We start from the raw sequence: 21196 nt of genomic DNA, 5'->3' as shown, positions 1-21196 counted from the left end.
TGCAAATTACACTATTTTTAAGAAATTATTCCAAGTACAGCAAATATATCAAACAAAGCTAATACACAATAGGCAAATTAAACCCAGAAACATTTCATGTTTGGATTTGAAGATAATAAATTAAATAAAACCAGTTTCAGCTTAAAAACGATGTTACTGGAAGCTATTAAAAATCAAAATAAGTCAATTGTTTCCTGCATCTAATAATTTTTAACCTACGCCAATTTCTAAAATTTTAGAATTGTTATTTATTTTGGATTTGAAAAATACATTAAAAAAGAAAGTTGAAATAACTTTTTTGCATTTTGAAAATGAAATTCTGAAATACAATTGAAAAAACTAAAATTCCATTATAAAAAGATAAATTCGGAATATAAATAATATATTTTAGAAAAAAATTCTGAAAAAAAAAATCCGAAAAATCTAAAAAAGTATTTCAAAAACCTAAATATAGTATTCCAGAATAACAAATTCATATACATTTTGACCTGTAACTCTCACTTCCTCTCACTCTTATTTTAAAAAAAATGTAAAAGTTCAAATTGGTTAGTTACATAAATCAATTACCTATACAAATTCATCTGGAACAATTATTTTAGAAGAAATTAGGTCAACCAAAAAAATTAAGTTGAAGCTCAAATATTTACTTCTATAATGTGCACACTTTTAGTAAGTTTTATAATAGCATTACTTAGTAATTATACAATTATCAGTTTCAATGAATTGATATAATCATTTAGAGAATTTTATCTATAATTAAAAAAATATTTTGTTTAATTCATTATATACGTGAAAATGTGACATTAATACCATAATTTTTTTAATTTTTTTAAAATTAATGTTGTTACATTTAATTATTTATTTTGAATATTATAAGATGCTATTATTATTTTTATTTAAAATTTTTACATTAAAAGAAAAAGTGGACATCACTGAAGTGATAATATTTTAAATAATTAAATAAATTATTTTAAATTAAATTGGAACAATACAAGTTATATAACACCCAAAAATTTGGTACAGGACTAGTTAGATGATTAATGTAATGTCTAAATATTAAGATTCTAGAACAAATGTTGATTAAATAAATATTTTATATTTAACTTTTCATGATATATTGGCATGCTCAAATATTGTTATTTTATTAAGATTAATTTAGTTTATATAGATAATAAGTATATTTATTAAGTATAATATCAAATAATTATATAGTCATTTATTAAAGAAATATTATTCCCTCATCAATCTTGGTTTTGTACAATTTATTAATGGTTGTTCATTCGGTGGCTTCTATCACATTTAATCATTGGATCTCTTGAAACGGTGCCTATGGATAATTGAATGTGAAAATTAAATTTAAAAAAATAAAAATAAAGACCGTGATTAAGGAATGTTTTTATCATAAATCTTAAATAAAATTACTCAGATAATGTAAAATAATTTTCAAGTGGATTTAAATTTAGGATGTAAAATTTAGGGTTTAGAATTTATAATTATTTTTTTAATGAGTGTTAACAAAACCTTTTTTGAAAACAATTTTACCTATATTATAAATTTGGTGATTAACTGATAGTGTTTAAACATGTGTGATAATAGCATAATCAGATAAAATCAGATAAGAAAAGAGAAAGAGACAGGCGCTGAGGTGGTCCACGTTGTCTTGTTCTTTGGCTTGGACCAATCACATAAATTACATAACTAAATTAAATTAATCATACACATGATTTTGAATAATCATATTAATAAAACTTTATTATTTGCTATTAAAGTGTTGGTTTATCTTGGATAATTGAAGTTGATATGATATATACCTTCAAAGTTAAAATCATGAACTGTGTGGAACATCCTCTGCAGTAATAACCACACATTTCATAGGTCTAGTTATATAATACTCAAACTATCAAAGAAGAGAGTGCACAATATCAGTGAGAGTGTGAAATGGATCAGTTTATCTGGAGGGTGTTGCCTTTGCTATCAATCCTTGTTTCCTTTTTGGTATTCTTCTACTTCCAGAATTCACACACGGCCCAGTTATATCCTCTCATAAAGGTTGGTTCTTTCTCATGTTTTTCGATTCACGGATTACGGTTTTGTCACCAACAAAAGTTATAAAGAAGTAACCTTTTCGCTCAACTTTGACTTCAAAGTTGTCATAAAACTTCCTCGTTTTCTGCCACTATATGGTCACTGTGACTAGTTTGGAACTTTTGTTATGATAATCTTAACTGTCCCTGTCTGAAAATTTAAGAGGGTGTGAGGGTTGAATGTTGTGGACTTTTTATGCTGCAGTTTCCACGGAGTAAGTGCAGCCTTCTTCCCCATCACCACTTCTGGATATCCAGCAAACGCATTGTGACCCCACAGGGGATCATTTCTGGTTCAGGTTTTACTTCTTTAACCCTTGATTATTATATTTTGTTTCTACTCTTTTCATTTCGTTGTGTGAGGTTGTAAAGGGTTTTGTGTTAAGTAGGATTGTGGGATTTTATGTATGACTGTGTTTAGTGCAGGATTGTCTCTGTGTGCACGGGAACTAACAAAGAAAGTGAGATTTTAGAACATATCCAAGAAAGTAGTTTCATTCTCTTAAGATAATCTTAAAATGAAGGATGAAGAATGGCACACCATGTGTCCGACGTATCGACAAAGATTTCTGACAATAACATTATTTTGAAATAAATTTTTATTGTGAATTTATATATTTCATATTTTAAAAAAAAGTTATACTTATCTCCGTGTGTCTATCTTAGAACTCACTGAGCGGCCCTAGCATGAAATAGTTAACAGTTAACTGAAGACTACTTTTTCTGTTGACCATTTATTGTTTCAATTGTACATGTAAAATTTGCTTATCACTGTGTAGACGTGTTAATTGATTTTATTCGTGGAACGTTAACAGTGGAGATAAATGAAGGGAGAATAGTATCTGTCATTGAGGGATATGGTAAGCAGGGGCAGTCTAAGCAAGAAGAAATAATAGATTATGGAGATGCTGTTGTTATGCCTGGCCTGATTGATGTGTAAGATTTTGAAAATCATCTTATTGTTGTTTATTTTGACACTGTTGTTTGATGCATTTTCTACATATATCAATGTTGAATAGTTTAATAATAATAGCTTTGGGCATGCAAGAATTTACTAGTGTAGGAATGGTAGACTAGAAGAGTTGATTATCAACTCCATCTGGTTCATTGTATATTTAAACATGATTATCTGAATTGCTTACTTTGCCAGGCACGTACATCTTGATGAACCGGGAAGAACTGAGTGGGAAGGATTTGATACTGGTACCAGAGCTGCTGCTGCTGGTATGCAGATGTTTTTTCTATTGATAAACATATTTTCTTCATTAGTAGTGTACATTGGATATTTCAGGGGAAATCTTGATCAGTTTTTCCCTTGCTTTCAAGCTTAGAACAAAGAAAACAGTAACTTGTATGAAATTATGAGCCCTTATCAGATGTTACACAGTGGATAGCTTGTATTATTTTTCACCGTCTTCCTAATGATAGTTATACTGTCTGTCTATTTCAAATGTTATTGATATGCATAGCTTATTTACTTTGGTTTATATACATATTAAATGGATCTGTTCCAACACTCTTTCAACAGGAGGTGTAACCACAGTGGTTGACATGCCTTTAAACAATTACCCTTCAACCGTGTCTAAGGAAACGCTGAAACTTAAGGTAATTAGTGATCGATCCTGTATGTGAGTTCAAGTAATATCCATCTTATGATGATTTTTTTTCATTTCAAAGAGATAGATGGAGTTCCTTCTGACATACATCATTTAAAATTTTCCATGCAATTAATGTTCTGACATAAGTTTCCTCTTTTTCCAGCTTGACGCTGCAGAGGATAAAATCTATGTTGATGTTGGTATGACCAATAAATTCTGCCTTAGCATATATAATTAGTGTAGTTACTAAGACTTTTTTTGTAATCTTATACAGGATTTTGGGGAGGCCTAGTCCCTGAAAATGCACTTAATCTAACTATTCTTGACGATCTCTTGAGTGCTGGTGTTCTTGGTGTGAAGGTAAACATTTGAAAACTTGTGCATTATCGTTGCAACTTTGCTTAGAGGTCAAGGACATATTCCCCGGGTCAACTTTATGATTGAACATTTTTCAAGAAGTTAATTATTACATTAGTCTTCACCTAGCATTAATGATACTTTATTGCCGAGAATATATGGATTTTGGACATTTTTGGTCTCTGGCTCTCGTTAGTATTTATCTTTGAAGTGGTGTGGCACTATATTGCTGGGGATTCCTGAATTTCTGTATTCGTGTATCATCCCACCATCTTGGAATTAAACATGGTTTCTTGAAAGTATGTGATAATATGAGTTCTCTCTCCACAGTACTAGCCATCAGATATCTGTTGGCTTCTTGGTCTGACTCTGTGTTAGGATCCAAGAATTATAAAGAGAAGAAAAGAAAGGTTTTTATTGAAAAGAAAGAAAAGAACAAGAAATAGGAGAACACTCTCTCCTCCAAGGTTTCCCCTTCACAAAGAGCTAAAGCTCAATCTACAAAAATATTACATACTCCCCCCTCCCCCTCTCCTTCTTTCTTATTTATATCTAACTAGCAAATCAAGTAACTAACTCATGACTATTCTAATTCTAACTAACTCATGACTATTCTAATTCTAACTAACTCCTCCTCTTTGTGTATCCTAACACTCTGACTCGCTTTTTGTTTTCTCCCTTTTCTGTTTGCAGTCTTTTATGTGTCCTTCAGGAATTAACGACTTTCCTATGACAACTATTGACCATATCAAGGTACATTCATGTGAAGTTATAGCTGGGATTTTTTTGAATCAGTTCAATGCAGTTCTTTATATTTCTTTACATACCCACTTCTGCTTGATATACTGTGATCTTAAGGCATTACTTTTTTCACTCTCGAAAGATCTGATAGGGTAATGTTTTACTCTATTGCACGGAATATCACTAAAGAATGACACTTATTAACTCTATTGCTAAATTGTTTAGAAAATGTATTTGTCAGGCTGGATTGTCGGTGTTGGCAAAATATAAAAGACCTATAGTAGTGCATGCTGAGCTTCAACAAGATTATGGCAATCATTTGGATATTAATGATAACCGTGATCCACATGATTACTTGACCTATCTCAACACCAGGCCACCTTCATGGTAAGACATTGTAAGGTTTTTGTTTTCTTAATAAATAAACATTATATCAAGACATAAAAAATTATTTTGGATTAATGATTCATTATGTCTGTTCCTTCTGTCATGTCAAAACATGAAATTGGATACACTACTGCTTAAATTTATCCTATGTTTTCATATCTGAATTATCTCATCGAAGGCTTTGGCTTGAGTTGGTATTGAGCCCTCTCTGTGAGGCCAAGGAGTGGAGCCTCAAATAGTGTAGAAATCTGGGCCACAATAGGGCGAAAGCTGTGATTGAGGGTGTTGGGAAGATGAAAGTACCCTTGTTCCAGAGCATTGTAAATTACATAACTCAAGAGGTTTCTGAATATTTTTAGAGATCCTAGCAATATGAAATATCCATCCGCTGTGCTTTTGTATGATGCAATGCATTTAGAATCTTGGATGAGCACAATATCATGCATCTTTAGATGTCATATTGCTCACTAAGTTTCCCTATTTTTTTTATTAAAGCTCTTTTTTACTTTCCCAGGGAGGAGGCAGCCATTAGGCAACTTGTTGGTGTTTCGAAGGACACTGGAATTGGTGGTCCTTTAGAAGGAGCACATGTTCACATTGTCCACTTGTCTGATTCAAGTGCTTCCTTAGATCTGATTAAGGTACTGTGTTCATTGAGTTGTCTGGTTAAAATTAAATGTGGAACATACCAAAATTGACTGATTGCTAATGTTATACATTTATAATGCACAGGAAGCAAAAAGTCGAGGTGATAGCATAACTGTTGAGACTTGTCCTCACTACTTGGCTTTCACCTCTGAAGAGATACCAAATGGAGATACTCGTTTTAAGTGTTCCCCACCCATTCGTGATGCACACAACAAAGACAAATTATGGGAGGCTGTATTGGTATGCTTCCTCTCGGCAAAGAACTAGTATTGTCTTATTTTAATCATTTATGATCTCATCAGTTTTTATTTTATTTGTTTACTCTTCATTTTAGGAGGGACACATTGACCTGTTAACTACTGATCATTCACCAACTGTGCCTGAACTCAAGCTTCTTGAGGAGGGTGACTTCTTGAAGGCTTGGGGGGGCATATCATCTTTGCAGGTTAATGATTTTTCTTGCAGTGAAGTTAGACCATTTTTAATACTGCAATAATACAATACGAACCTATTTGAAATCAATTATCAATCTACAAGTTGATCTTTGAATGAATGCTTAGTCACAGTATTTGATTGAATCTTATGTTCATGCTTGAGGTTGGTTCTTATCTACTTATTAAACAATTGAATAATATGAATGAGTATTTTCTACAATGTAATGACATAATTCTGTGTTTTAGTGGGAAGGGAGAGATGGGTGATTTTCCAAGGAACAGTTTGAATTTATTTATTTTATATTGTAACTGTGGATGCTGTAATTGGCCTAAAGACTAACTGATGTTCTATTGGGAGACTTGTAGTTTAATCTTCCGGTGACATGGTCATATGGGAAGAAATATGGACTAACTCTGGAACAGTTGTCATTATTGTGGAGCAAGAGACCTGCAGCACTTGCAGGAATAGAATCAAAGGTGATTCCTTCTTTGCCTCAGACTTAACATAGTATATCTTTGCTTCTTAGAAAATAATTTCTGTTGAAATCTGACTAAATTTCCATTTTTGCTTTAGGGGACCATTGAAGTTGGAAACCATGCAGATATTGTAGTTTGGCAACCAGAGCAGGAGTTCGACCTGGATGACAATTATCCTGTTTTCATTAAACATTACGTATGTCTTAATTTTTCTTTACCCTGTTATTAAACTCATTTTGTCTATGACTTTCTTTTTCTTACTCATAAGTTAAAACCATTTCAAACTATTATGATATTTATTTATTTTTCTGATTCCTTTAACCATTTGGTATTCAGGAACTCTCTGCTTACATGGGAAGAAGGTTATCCGGAAAAGTTTTGGACACTTTTGTGAGAGGAAATCTTGTGTTTAAGGATGGGAAGCATGCTCCTGCAGCATGTGGTGTCCAAATTCTAGCCACATGAGTTAGTTAAATATTGGTGATCACCATAACTTTCCAAACCCATCTCAATTTCATTTGGTTCTCTAAGATTTTTTTATGCTTATCATGATCCTTGTTCATGTTGTAGACAGGTACTATCTTTCAGATGCTAGTTTCGGTGGGGGCATAAATAAGAGAAGGAAGTAGCTGCTGGCATCGGCCATTGAGCTACCATTTTCCTTCTCAGAGACTAGTGCGTTTGCATGTATTATATTATATCCGTTTGGATGTTTTGGATGTTTTGGATAATGGCATAATATTGTACTTTTCTTGAATGTAGATTACAACTTTGCAAATTCTAGAGTTCCTTTTCTGCTCATATCATTTCATGTAAAAAATATGCATGTTTCATAGCTAATAAGCATCGTGTTAACATAATCCTTATCAGATTGCAAGGGAATATAAATAGAAAATAGAAGAAACTGAAACTGTTCTCCATTTCTACTAATCTTGAAAGTAGATTCTTCTTCTTTTAGTACATGAGAGAGAAAAAAGAAGAAAGAAAAAACTAGCCACCAGAGTAGAACAAAGATACCAAACAACATCAGACAATCTATGTAAAGAGACGGAGGAGTGATATTTAGATAGGAAGTGTAAAAACATGCCCTGTGTTTAGAACCCTGGAATAGAGTTCTCTCTCAATTGCAAATAATTCTTGGCAATTTCTCCCTGCATATAATGCATATAATTTAAGACATTCACTCAACATAAAATGCAGAAATCCGAAATCCTGGTTGTTATATATTTCGGATTTAGATATCTGAAAGGTTATATGTGTTTCATTTAAGCTTCTGGATGACCATATTCATGAGTAAATTATGATTTCTGGATTTTTATGTCCAGAATGGTGTGTTGTAAATGAAGTTGATGATAGAGATCCGAAATTCATTTATATTTGTTTACTGATCTTGACATCAGGAATGCCATTTATGTTGTCCAGGTAAGTTTTCATATAGTTAATCCGTATCCGGAAGTGATATATTAGTTCTGGATAGACTTATATATCATAACTTTATGATTTCAAGTCAGTGTGTTGCCGATTTGGATCAAGTCAGTGTGTTGCCGATTTGGATTTGAATTGATTGGTTGCCGTTTTGAATTGATCTGGTGTAGGTGTTTTCTTTCCTACTCCTTGGTATATTCGATTTGAAAACTGAAATCGTGAACACTTCCTTTACAACCCTCACAATCCATTTTCACCTTTCAAGGTATAATATTTAATCCAATTAATAATGAGCAAGTGAATTTAATAATTTAATGTCTTATATATATTATTTTTATAACCACTTATTCCAAGATATTTAATTAATATAATTTGTTAGAAATTTTAGGACGTCACAGACTGGCTTATATAATAGCAGAGAAAAAATATTATTGCCTTGTCCAATTATTTTTGCAATTATGGAGAAGATTGAAGAAAAGACAAAGAAGAAGCACTATCTTACATCAAATAATGTGTGAAGTAAGTCTGGAGAAATCAATTAATAAAGCAAGACACACAAGAAGATTGAATATTTTTTGGTACATTCTCCTATTAAATTGAAGCATGCTATACACACAGAAAAACACTTGCCATTAATTGGTTGCCATGGGCATCTCCAAAAGTTAAAGATCAATAATTCTGGTAAAAAATTCAAAATTAAGAACACTCAATCTTATACTGTGAAGATAATAGTAAAAAACAGAATAATTCATCCTTTTTTCTTTAACTTTTTGGAAGGTGCTATTACAAGCAGTTCTCTGTTAAAATGAAACACCAACACATCCTACTGTTGCTGACAGTCTACAACGTGTAATTCACTTCATGGGACAATTCTATTTTCTCTTTCATTCTTCTTCACCACCTATTTAAATTTCAATTGTGAAGTTTAAAAAAAATTAAAAATAATATAGTAATCTCGAAAATAATTAAGTTTTATTTAATATTAATTTTTTTTTATCAACAAAGAATGAAATTAAATTAAGAAGGATACAAAAGGGGTATCTCAACCCCTTTACATAAACCAAACCACATTAAGAATCTCCAAGAATAAAGAGATGAACAAATATCCCAGAAGTGCATACGCTAGACATCCTATTCCAGCTAGCACCGTGCTTGTATTGGAATGCTATAAGCACTGCAAACTGCAGTTACAAAACCATCAAAATACATCAAAATATTGGTTATCTCCAATTTAATATTAATTTGATTTTAGAAGCCCTATTTTTATATTTTATTTCTAAAATGAAGGTATACAAAATATTAAACAATAGTTCCATTAGAACATCGCAGTACATAGTTTCTTAATTAGTAGCTTAAATGATTTTAGTGAATGTCATATTTCCTTTCAAACTTAACATCATTATGCTTCAATGATGTTACATATTTCTCATTAATTTATTTTAGACTTACTTAAGATTAGTTAAACAAAATTGTTTTTATTGTTTTGCGTTTCAACAATAAAAAAAATTAAAAAGGTTTTTGAAAGTTAAGTAAAATGTAAGTTAAACGTTAAAGTTGCTCTTAAAAGTATTAACCATATCAACAAAATAATTCTTTTTAATGCATGAGAACATTATTAGTAATATAGTAAAGAATTTTAAAAATTTCAAGTTGGGGAAAATTATATTGAAAGAAAATAAAAGAATGAATTAATTTAAAGGAACTAATCAGTTAGAAATTAAAATTACTAAAAAGTAATTTAACTAACAAATTTATGGATGATGATATGTTAACACCACAACAGTAAAAGACATCTACTTCACAAATTAATAAAATAATATTTTAATCATATTTAATTTATTTTTTAATTTTTAATTTTAAATATTATTATATTATTATAATGTGGTGTCAAGTTTTTACTGGGTATAGTGTCAAAGAAATTTTTTCCAAATTTATAACTCTAAAAGTTAGAAGAATGAAGTAGAAACTAATGAGTTAATATTAGAATAGGATTGAAATGTGAAATTTGTGGCATCGACACTTCAACATTGTAAGACACGGGCCTGGTCTTAAGGTGGTGACATCTGTACTATGTTCTGTCTGCTGCAATAACTGTACCATAATGAAACTATAAAAGGAGAGAGAACACAATGACAATGGTGAATTGGTGAGAAATGGAGAGGTTTGTGTGGAGGGTGTTGCCTTTCTTAACATTCCTGGTTTCCTTCATAGTATTCTTTTACTTGCAGGATTCTTACAGAGCACAGTTACATCCTCAAGTAAAGGTCCAACATCTAATCTATTCACTTTCATTCTTTCTCATGCTTTTTGATTCATTATTATGTCTGCATAACCAGAAAAAGTTACTATGACTAGTTTGAAACTTCTGTTATGATATCTGTTGGATATCCACATAACATTAAAGAGTAACACATTTCATAGTATTAGTATATAAGTGATTAAATCTCATCATATAGACAAAGATCTTATAAGTAACTCATCTTATAAGATAAACTGGTTTTATTATCTTGAGTTATAAGATAAACTGATTTTATAAGGTCTGGTTTTATTATCTTGAGCTATTATGAGACTGAAGAAGCTGTGGGATGTTATGTGAAGAGAGTTGAATATTGTTGACTTTTTGTGCCACAGTTGACTGAGAATAAGTGCAGCCTTCTTCACCATCGTCATTTCTGGATAACTAGCAAACGCATTGTGACCCCACAAGGGATCATTTCTGGTTCAGGTTTTACTTTTTCAACCCTTGATCATTGTATTTTTATTTCACTCTTTACATTTTGTCCCATGAAGTTGTAAAGGTTCATGATTAAATCTCATGGAAGATGCATGTGGTAAAATAAAAAGAAAAGCGAAAATCCAAGATAAATATTTTCATTCTCTAAAGATCATGCTAAAATAAAGGGTAGATAACGAATAAAAAGGATACACTTGAGTTCAGGTGAAGATCTTAGGAATTAGGACTCACTTGAATGGAATTCATTAATAGTGAACTGAGGACCATATTTTCTCTGGACCATTTGGTGTTTTAGATTTGAATTGTTCATGTAAATATTTGACCAGGCTATCACTATTTACATGTGTTAATTGATTCTTTTATTTATTGGCCATAAACAGTGGAGATAAAAGAAGGGAACATAATATCTGTCATTGAGGGATATGGTAAGCAGGGTAACTCTAAGCATGAAGAAGTAATTGATTATGGAGATGCTGTTGTCATGCCTGGCTTGATTGATGTGTAAGATGTGAAAATCATCTTCTTATTGTTTATATCTGCTGCTGTTCTTTGGATGCATGTTCTACATAAATAAATATTAAAAAAGTGCAATAATAATTTTATTAATGCAAGAATCTATAAATTCAGAAAGAACAAATATCACTTAATGAAGAAAATATAGTAAATTGTACCTAAGATGGCTTGAGAAGATAGCCTAATAAATATAGGTAAAGGGAGAGTGGGAAACCAAGAAAAACTCCAATTTAGAGAGATTAAAAAGGACTTAGGTATAAATGGCCTATTTGAAGACTTGGCTTTCACATGACAAATCAGCACTGTTTACTCCATATATCAGTCCTTACTTATTGTAATATAGAATTTTAAAAGTGATTCTTTTCTTCATTGAGTTTTGTCTCACTAAACTTAGTAGCAATCATTATAAGTAAAATTCGGACTATTAGATTGTTGCATACGAGTCATTATAAAAGTAGCAGGCTGGCAAAGATTACATTAATATAGGAACTAAAAAGAGGATTTACTTCCTCCAATAATAAGTTCTTTCTATCTTAATTATTATTTTTATTGCTATTGTTGTTGTCATATCATCATCAGTATTCAATGCTACAATTTTTACTTCATGAGCACCATATATTTAACCAACTGAAGGAAAATAGGGAAAATAAAAAAATAAAAAAAGAGGAAGAAAACAATTTTATATCCCTTTTGTTTATTTTCACTTTTAGAAGAAAAACAAATTATATTGTCCCTAACATTACCATTGTTGGGATTTTTTTACTGGGATGGAACTGGGGAGATTTATCACCACTAAGGTATGAGTTGTCCGTATAAGATAACATGAAATCACCATCAACCAAAAACCTTAAGGCTATGTCTTTCTGAGTCTTTTTTCTTTATATACCACTCAACTTTCTCAGTTCTATTTAATATGAAACTTTCAATTCATACTTGAATTCCTAACAAGAAATTCTAGGCTAGAAGAGTTGATTATCAGTACCATCATAATCAGTGGAACTCCACATGTTGATTTTTTTTATCTTGCACATGATTTCTGTCTGCTGCACTTCCTCTGATTATTTATATCACATACTTTGGCAGACATGTACATCTTGATGAACCAGGAAGAACTGCATGGGAAGGATTTGATACTGGTACCAGAGCTGCTGCTGCTGGTATGCAGATGCTATTCCTCTATTGATCTACACATTTCCTTAATTAGCAGTATACCTAAGAAATTGATAGGACTTCAGCGGAAATCTTAATATTTTTTCCTATGCTTCTAAAGTACATCTAGATTCCAAGCTTAGAACAAAGAAAACTGCAACTTTTTATGACTTATCAGTCCTCATCAGATGTAACTTAGGTGGATAACTTCAATAATCTTTCAATCTCTTCCTAATGATAGTTGTCCTGTTTATGTCAACTGTTGTTGATATGCATAACTTATGCAGTTTGGTTCATGTATATCCCATAGATCTGTTCCAACACTGTTTCAACTTTCAACAGGTGGTGTAACCACAGTGGTTGACATGCCTCTAAACAATCACCCAACAACTGTGTCTAAGGAAACACTGAAACTTAAGGTATCAGTGATTGATCCTGTATGTGCATTTAAATTTTTATAGAAGTAATAATATTATCTATATAATAAGTAAATAACTAATAAATAATATCCATCCTCTTACAATGAATTTTTTCATTCAAAGTGATAGAAGGAGGTTTCCAACTGATATATATCATTTAAAATTTTCAAGACAATTAAATATTGATCCTGTATGTGTAGTCTGTTTTTAGAGGTGTTGCATTTGTTTGGTTACTTAGGGATAACTGTTGAATAAAATACTTTTTTCTTCTACTAACATAAGTTCCCACCTGTTTCCAGCTTGAAGCTGCAGAGAACAGAATCTATGTTGACGTTGGTATGACCAGCAACCTCTGCCACAGATACGATTAATTGAGTTTCTGAAACGTTTTTATAATCTTATACAGGATTTTGGGGTGGCCTAATCCCTGAAAATGCCCTTAATACAAGTATTCTTGAAGGTCTCTTAAGTGCTGGTGTTCTTGGTTTGAAGGTAACCATTTGAAAGGTTGTGCATTACTATGCAAAGTTGCTTAGAGGTCAAGGACATACTCACTGGGATCAACTTCATGATTCAAAAACATCATATATCTGTGTGGCAATATTTGTTATGTTTTGATCTAACTCTCTTTTTTCCCCTTTGTGTTTTTAGTCTTTTATGTGTCCTTCAGGAATTAGTGACTTTCCTATGACTACTATTCACCATATCAAGGTACATTCCTTATAAACTAAGTAAAGTTATAGCTGGAATTTGTTTTAATCAGTTAATTATATTTGCAGACCTAATTCCTCTTGCATATTAACATGACATGGGATAGTTGCATTTCTTGAAATACTATTATTGGTTGCATTACTTTTCACTCAAAAGATCTGTTAGGGTAATGTTTTACAAAAAGGAGTAGCTTTCTTTTTGGCCTTGTTCAACTGTTTTACAATGTACTTTTCAGGAGGGATTGTCTGTGTTGGCAAAGTATAGAAGGCCTTTATATGTGCACTCTGAGATTCAACAACATTTGGAGCTTACTGATAAAGGTGGTCCTCGTACTTACTTGACCTATCTCCACACTAGACCACCTTCATGGTAAGACATTTTAATACTTCATTTTCTAATTAAAAAAAAAAATGCCTGTAAACCATAAAGTTATTCCAGATAAATTATTTGTTATGCTTGTTCCTTCTTTATGTTCAAAACGTGAAATTAGTTAAACTGTTGCTTAACTTATCCAAAGTTTTCACATCTGAATTCACTTACCAGATGCTTCGGGTAAAATTGGTGTGGGGGCTCCTAATTGAGTGGAAATTTTGGCCCCAATTAGGTGAAAGCTATGACTGAGGGTGAAATAAACAAGACTCTCAAGATGTTTTTTAAATGTTTTAAGAAAATCTAACAATATGAAATATCTGTCCAGTATCTTTTTCTATGATGCAATCCATTTGAAATCTTGGATGAGAACAATACCACGTATCTTTAATTGACATAATGCTCTTGAAATTTCCATAAAAAATTATGAAATGTCTTCTTTACTTTTCCAGGGAGGAAGCAGCCATTAAAGAACTCGTAGGTGTTACGAAAGACACAAGAATTGGTGGTCCATTAGAAGGAGCACATGTTCACATTGCTCACTTGTCTGATTCAAGTGCTTCCTTAGATCTGATTAAGGTATTGTGTGCTTATTTTCATCGTTTAGTATTTTGCAATGCTGTTGACAATGGACTGTTGGTAATGGTTAAAATTAAATATGAACTTGCAGCTAGTTTTCTTTTTCTATTGAAGTCTCGAGTATCAGTCTAGTTGAGATGTCAGATTTTATAGTGATGTCTAGCATAAGTTTTATATGAAAGAAAATTGATATGTGAGAGCTAATTTATGCATTTATATTGCACAGGAAGCAAAAAGTCGTGGTGACAGCATAAGTGTTGAGACTTGTCCCCATTACTTAGCTTTCTCTTCTGAAGAGATACCAAATGGAGATACTCGTTTTAAGTGCTCTCCTCCCATTCGTGATGCATACAACAAAGGCAAATTATGGAAGGCAGTATTGGTACACTTCCTCTCCTAAAATACAAAGCATTATCTTACTTTAATCATTTATGATCTCATCAGTTATTTACTTGTTTTATTCTTCATTTCAGGAGGGACACATTGACCTATTAAGTTCTGATCATTCACCAACCCTGCCTCAACTCAAGCTTCTTGAGGAGGGTGACTTCTTGAAGGCTTGGGGGGGCATATCATCTTTGCAGGTTAGTTAGTTTTCTTACAGTGAAGTTAGACCATTTTTCTTATATGCAATGAAACTAGAGAGATGAATAGAAATAAGTAAAAAATCTAATAAAAAGTATTGTGTTACCTCTTGAAGATCTTACATTAATAACAAAAGTATGAAAATATGATTAAGTTGAATTTATAGAGTTAGACTTTAACTTATTTTCTAAAATAATATATGAATTTATTCTAACTAAAGGTGTAATCAAACTATTGTATACAAATAATTGCAAACTCACTTTTTAAAATAACCCTTCCACCAAAACACACCACTAAAATATAACTAGAGGGTATCAGCAAAAAAGATGCAATGATGATGAATTTAAGCAATATTTTAATCAGAAAACCAATTGCTAGTTTCCATGCTTCAAACTTTCAGCTGAATTAGATTTTTTTATACTGCAATCTTGAATACTATAATTAGTCTAAAGACTAACTGAGGTTCAATTGTAGTTCGATCTTCCAGTGACGTGGTCTTATGGGAAGAAACATGGACTAACTCTGGAACACTTGTCGTTATTGTGGAGCAAGAAACCTGCAACATTTGCAGGGATAGAATCAAAGGTGAGATAATTGTAGTTTCCTCCTTTGCCTCTGACTTTGGATATACTCTAAAAAGATTATTGCAATCTAATTTTTTCATTTTCATTTCTACTTGTGACAATATTCTTTTGAACTAAGTAACTGAAATATATTGAAATATATTGTTCTTTTGGTTCCAATCCCTAAATCAAAGAAATAAGATTTTCGTCTGAACCAGCCAACAAAGGAGCAAGTTTGAACCCAAGGTCTTATGCTATTTCAATTCTAATATAGCCAAGCCTCATCCCTCAAGATTGTCTGAAAGAAATGAACCTTGTGCATTTTACTTCCTTGATGTGTTACTAAAAGTATATGTTGAGAAGTATTCAGTTAAAATCTGACTAAGGTTTCATTTATGTTTTAGGGGTCCATTGCTGTTGGAAACCATGCTGATATTGTAGTTTGGAAACCAGAGGTGGAGTTTGAGCTGAATGAACATTATCCTGTTTTCCTTAAACATCCTGTACGTCTTGATTTTTCTTTATCCTATTATTGAACTCATTCTGTCAATCACTTTCTGTTCTTTCTAAATTTTTCTTGTTTGACAATTGCTTTTGGGAAAAGTAGATGCTAGAGGAACCAAATTGTTCCTCCCACTACTTCAGTAAAGGAAAAAAGAAACTGTATTATTTCTTTATTTATGTTGTTAATTACTTTTCTCTTAGAAAAAAGCATTAACAAAAAAAAAGTTCACTCTTTCATAAAGATATAGTATTGCTCACTTTATCTACATGCTAATATTTTGGCTGTTTTTCTGAATCCCATGGGTTAAACAATGGCCTTTTTGGTATTTAGAGCCTCTCTGCTTACATGGGAAGAAGGTTATCAGGAGAAGTTTTGGAGACTTTTGTGAGAGGAAACCTTGTCTTTAAGAAAGGAAAGCATGCTCCTGCAGCCTGTGGTGTTCCTATTCTAGCTAAATGAATTAGTTAAATATTGGTGATCCCCATAACTTTTCAAACCCATCTCAATTTCATTTGGTTCTCTAAGAGTTCCTGATGCTTAATATGATCCTTCTTCGTGTTGTAGGAAGGTTTATTTCAGATACTGGTTTCTTTGGTGCATAAATAAGAGATGGAAGTAGCTGATGGCATTGACCATTGACCTACCATTCTCCTTCTCATCCACCAAGCATACCATGTATTATTGCAGTTTGGATTTTTGGACAATGACAACAATGTCCTACTTGAATTATATGTAGACTATAATTTTAAACATTCTGAAGTTTCTGTCTTCACATATCATTGCATGAAATGAATAGCATGCTTCCTAAGAAAAATCATGAAACCTTTCATCTATTTCTAATCTCGCAATTAGATTTTCTTCTTTAAGAGAAAGAGAGAAACACACTAGTCACCTGCTTAAAAAAAATGACACACTCTGTAACTTTGAGTGTATCTGATGGAATTATCTTTTTGGGTTGGATTATCGAGCCAACACATGAGCAAGAAACATACAAACATGTTTTGGAACATTTATTTCTCTATCTTTTAAAAATTAAGGTAATCTCCTTTCCGAAATGAAAGTGGACTTTGATTTAATAGCACACAGAAAACTTTTGGACATATGTTTTGTGTAACTATTTCTTGATAATCTAAATGACTGAAAAAATTTGTCGTAAAATTTAAAAAAAATGACCATGGAACAATATATATTTATAGTTAGAAAAAAAGTAACCAACAAAAGAAGAATCTATTTATATAATCTTGATATAACTTTGTCGTTTAATCTTTAACTATCAGTATCAATAAACACCTTGATTTATTAGTGGTAGTTTCCTGAGGCTTCGAGAATTGAATTTTGTTTGTTATAGTATAGTGAATTGCCAGAATCTTGAATGGTGCCAAATCAAGTTTATCAAATGCATAGATTTTAGCAATTGAGTTTAAACTGAAACTGCCACTTTTACAGAATTTGACTGCTTTTCGCAACCTATCAAAGTCTATCTTCTACAGTTTTATTTTATTTGTACTACTCAACATCTTATCATGGAATACAACTAAATTGACGAGCAAAAGAAGCACGTAGAAAACTCTTTCAGTCACGTAAATACTCTTTCCTAAATAGTCCAAAAGTTGCTAATGGATAAGCATGGCTGATTGGTGTGGTAGATATCAGTCACAAAAATATTGATTTTGAAACAGTCCAAAGAGGCTTCTGGACACACGTAATTGGATTGGTTTGGATTGATTTCTCGTTTTCTGACTGGAGTCAGAACGTATATATGTATTTAATTTGATATTTTTTTTAGTCAGAGTATATAATTTGATATTTTTTCTTTAGTTGATAAATAATCTATGATTTTTAGATGTAAATATGGAAAGATACTGTTAGTTGAAACATCTCTAAAAACTGATTTAATTTAATTGTTTTTTCTGATAAAAAAATCGATAAGAACAATAGAGATTTCTAGTTATTATTGGACAGAAAATATATCTCACATCTCTATGATTGTAAATATTTAGGAGTACAAATAAAAAAGCTGTTTGTTCGGACAGTAATAATTGGTAATGTGACTGTTTACAAAGACTGCAAAAGAAAGACAGACCAACGACCTTTGGTACCACCTCTGCATGTAACTTTTATGTTGGTTAAGTATATTACACGTATCACCACGGATTCTGACACCATCCTGTGAGTTTGCCACATGCATAATCTCCAATGCCACTGTTTGTTAGCTTGTGAATTTTTTAATAATGGTTCCATTCCATCACGAAATAGTTGAACCTCAGTCCTATTAAACCAGATTTGAGAGGAGAGCACAAGCTGAAGAACCATTGAACTAACTAAGCAAAAATGTTGGCGGTGTTTGAAAAAGCCATTGGAAAACCACCGGAGGAACTGAGGCTTCCGGCAATGGGATCCAACAATTCAAAGACCCCACAAGAGATTGTAGAGAATTTTCAATCTATGTGGCCGGATTCTGCAGTTTACAACCTTTCACACGGGAATTTTATGGCTCTGTCCCATGAAGACGAAAGTCCAATACACCCCAGGTACATATATAAAGTTTATTTGATTGATTTATCTATTTTCATTTCTCAAGCACATGCATGCCTTAGCCAAGAAATGGCTTTCTGTAAGAAGGATGTATCTAATAGTACAATAACCTTGCAGTTGTTCTTAACTTTGAATTCTCACCAGGCCTGGGATTCAATAAAAACTTGCTACTATGTTTACTTCAGTGAAGCATCTACATGAATTCAAGTTTTAAATTTTTTTCTGCCCTTTGAATTGGGATTCAACTGGATGTCTAGTTTTGTTCTAATCCATTGAAAACCATCTCCTTGCAACTATTTCTCATTGTTTAGTTGGTTAAATATGTGTTTGGTTCGGGTTAAAGTGATTTTAGTCTCAGTTTGAAGAATTGGTTCTAGTCCAAAATCAAATGAGTTAAAGTAACCTTGTCTTGGAGTATTATTTGCATATGATACAAATTTTACACTCTCTATTTTATAAATATTCAGCCAAACACGCTAATCTGTAGTTGTTGTAAATGAATCAGGTCTATTGTTGTTTTGGATGATATCTTCTGCGTTTTTGTGGGAGCTCTAGAAAACATTGCTGACCTTAGGCATCATTATGGCCTTCCAAGGCAAGCAACAGAAGCCATGATTGTGATTGAAGCATATAAGGTCCTAAGAGATCGAGCCCCCTACCCACCTGACCAAGTTGTTAAACATCTTGATGGAAAATTTGCATTCATCATCTTTGATGCAAGGACGCATACTCTTTTTATTGCCAGGGTGAGGTCTGATCACAAAATGGTTTACCTTTTGTTTGTTCTTACTCTACAAATGTCCAGGAAATTAAGCCTCTTCTACATGGATAGTTTGATAGTGTTGTTTCTGACATAGTTCTTGCATGTTAGGATCGTGATGGAAGTGTGGAATTTCAATGGGGAATGGCAAGAGATGGATCCTTAATCTGTTCCGATGACCCTTCAATCATCAAAGAGGGATGTGGACAAGCTTGTGCAAATTTTCCTCCCGGTTAGTTTACCTTTTCTAACTTTCCATTTTCTAAATGCTCTCAGCTTTCAACTTTCTCAATTCAAATATAAACAATTCTAAACTCAGATATAATAAATCCTAACTAATTTTAGCTAATTTAATGAAACAATCTCTAAAATACTCCTATATCTACAACTTCTCTTTCAAAATGGAGAGAGTATTCTCATTTGAAACAATTTTTTTAAGAAAATTAAACAAGGTTAACTAATAACATTCGCAATTTGTATGAATTGTATATTTTTTTTCTTATATTCGGGCTCTGATCGAGTATGCACTCAACATCAAAGATGAATCCTTAATGGATTCGAAGTAAGCAGATTGCATTGTGATTTTCATTTACTTCTTGGACTTGAATGCAGGGTGCATTTTCATCAATGGAAGTGGGTTGACAAGCTTTGATCATCCACTGCACAAGGTTCGAGGTGTTGTGCATGAAGATGACAGTGGAAATATCTTGAGTGTATATTTTCAGGTGGATCTGTACACAAAGATTCCCAGCATTCCTCGCACTGGAAGTGCAGCTAATTGGGCCGATGCTGCTGCTGCTGAGATCAAGGGAGAATAATTTGATCACTGTACTAAAAACAGTATAATCTGATTCAAACTTGGTGTCATAATAACTAAAAATGTCCTAGAAGTTCTGTTTGTATATGCATATCTAATGAAGGGGAAAAGAACATTAGCCATTTCATCCCCAAGTAATAAGATTTACAGTTTAGACACTGCAAAATCTTCTACTGCAGTTCCTACCTAATGTGTGTTACTTGTATGTTAACTAATCAATACCCGTTTCTTTAATTTAGTCACTTCTTTTTCTTTCCATAAACCTGAGAATGAAAACTATTTATCAAGAAATAGACAATATATATTATCATTTAAACAACAAATACTTTGTTATTATATGCTTAAGTTTTCAGCTTCTACAGCATATACTTTATTTGAATACTATGAAAAGAGCATTAACATGTTGGGACAATTATGTCAACAACACACATGTTTTGTTACTCTATGTTTTGGTATCCGTGGCTACAAGGTTGAGGTTCAAAGTTGATGAGTGTTACACCACAGAATCCACTTGGGGTGTGACAATGGAGAGGTTTACAAAGTAGATGACCCTTTCCTCCATGTCCTAGTAGATTGCGAGTGCCTCGTCCATGCGTACCTGCATCAGGGTCTGTACCTGAAGGTGGAGGGAAGGGGCTGACCTGAGAGGAAAATGCCAGACTTAGAAAAAGCAAAAATACCAAATATTTTGTCAATATTGATGTGACCATTTTTAGGTGTCATTATGCTTGTGAGTGTCAAGTGTTTAAATACCAAAGGGTTGAAGTGAATTGCACACAAAACATTGAACACAAAGGGTATGAAGT

The 21196-nt window shown here is 32.3% G+C and overlaps 3 protein-coding genes across 5 annotated transcripts; all 3 read left to right on the top strand.

Moving 5' to 3' along the window:
- The first annotated feature begins 1714 nt into the window (after positions 1-1714).
- Positions 1715-7504, top strand: LOC137832600 (allantoinase-like). Of its 2 annotated transcripts, none has more exons than XM_068640842.1 (16): positions 1715-2049; positions 2290-2383; positions 2900-3020; positions 3235-3308; positions 3613-3689; positions 3846-3882; positions 3957-4042; positions 4733-4792; positions 5022-5167; positions 5682-5808; positions 5900-6055; positions 6150-6260; positions 6616-6726; positions 6824-6922; positions 7063-7206; positions 7297-7504. In XM_068640842.1, exons 1-15 carry the CDS (start codon positions 1939-1941, stop codon positions 7189-7191), a joined length of 1539 nt encoding a protein of 512 aa, XP_068496943.1. In that variant the 5' UTR covers positions 1715-1938; the 3' UTR covers positions 7192-7206; positions 7297-7504. The 2 variants fall into 2 exon arrangements, with proteins under 2 accessions (XP_068496943.1, XP_068496945.1); XM_068640844.1 differs by having other exon boundaries at positions 1760-2049; positions 7301-7504.
- Positions 7505-10160: 2656 nt separating this feature from the next.
- On the top strand, positions 10161-17092 carry LOC137832598 (allantoinase-like). 2 transcript variants are annotated; one of them, XM_068640840.1, is made up of 16 exons: positions 10161-10415; positions 10783-10876; positions 11266-11386; positions 12482-12555; positions 12890-12966; positions 13266-13302; positions 13373-13458; positions 13618-13677; positions 13913-14046; positions 14499-14625; positions 14852-15007; positions 15099-15209; positions 15685-15795; positions 16178-16276; positions 16609-16752; positions 16847-17092. In XM_068640840.1, the coding sequence occupies exons 1-15, from the start codon at positions 10305-10307 to the stop codon at positions 16735-16737; spliced, it is 1527 nt and encodes a 508-aa protein (XP_068496941.1). In that variant the 5' UTR covers positions 10161-10304; the 3' UTR covers positions 16738-16752; positions 16847-17092. The 2 variants fall into 2 exon arrangements, with proteins under 2 accessions (XP_068496941.1, XP_068496940.1); XM_068640839.1 differs by having other exon boundaries at positions 16843-17092.
- A 130-nt stretch (positions 17093-17222) lies between these two features.
- LOC137832599 (stem-specific protein TSJT1-like) lies at positions 17223-20556 on the top strand. Its single transcript, XM_068640841.1, has 4 exons — positions 17223-18809; positions 19319-19559; positions 19685-19805; positions 20186-20556. Exons 1-4 carry the CDS (start codon positions 18610-18612, stop codon positions 20389-20391), a joined length of 768 nt encoding a protein of 255 aa, XP_068496942.1. The 5' UTR covers positions 17223-18609; the 3' UTR covers positions 20392-20556.
- The last annotated feature ends 640 nt before the right edge of the window (positions 20557-21196 follow it).

This window comes from Phaseolus vulgaris, chromosome 6, assembly GCF_000499845.2.
Source record: "Phaseolus vulgaris cultivar G19833 chromosome 6, P. vulgaris v2.0, whole genome shotgun sequence".
Classification (NCBI taxonomy): Eukaryota; Viridiplantae; Streptophyta; class Magnoliopsida; order Fabales; family Fabaceae; genus Phaseolus; species Phaseolus vulgaris.
Note: the sequence above shows the minus strand (reverse complement) of the source record. Positions and strands in the feature narration are given on the sequence as shown.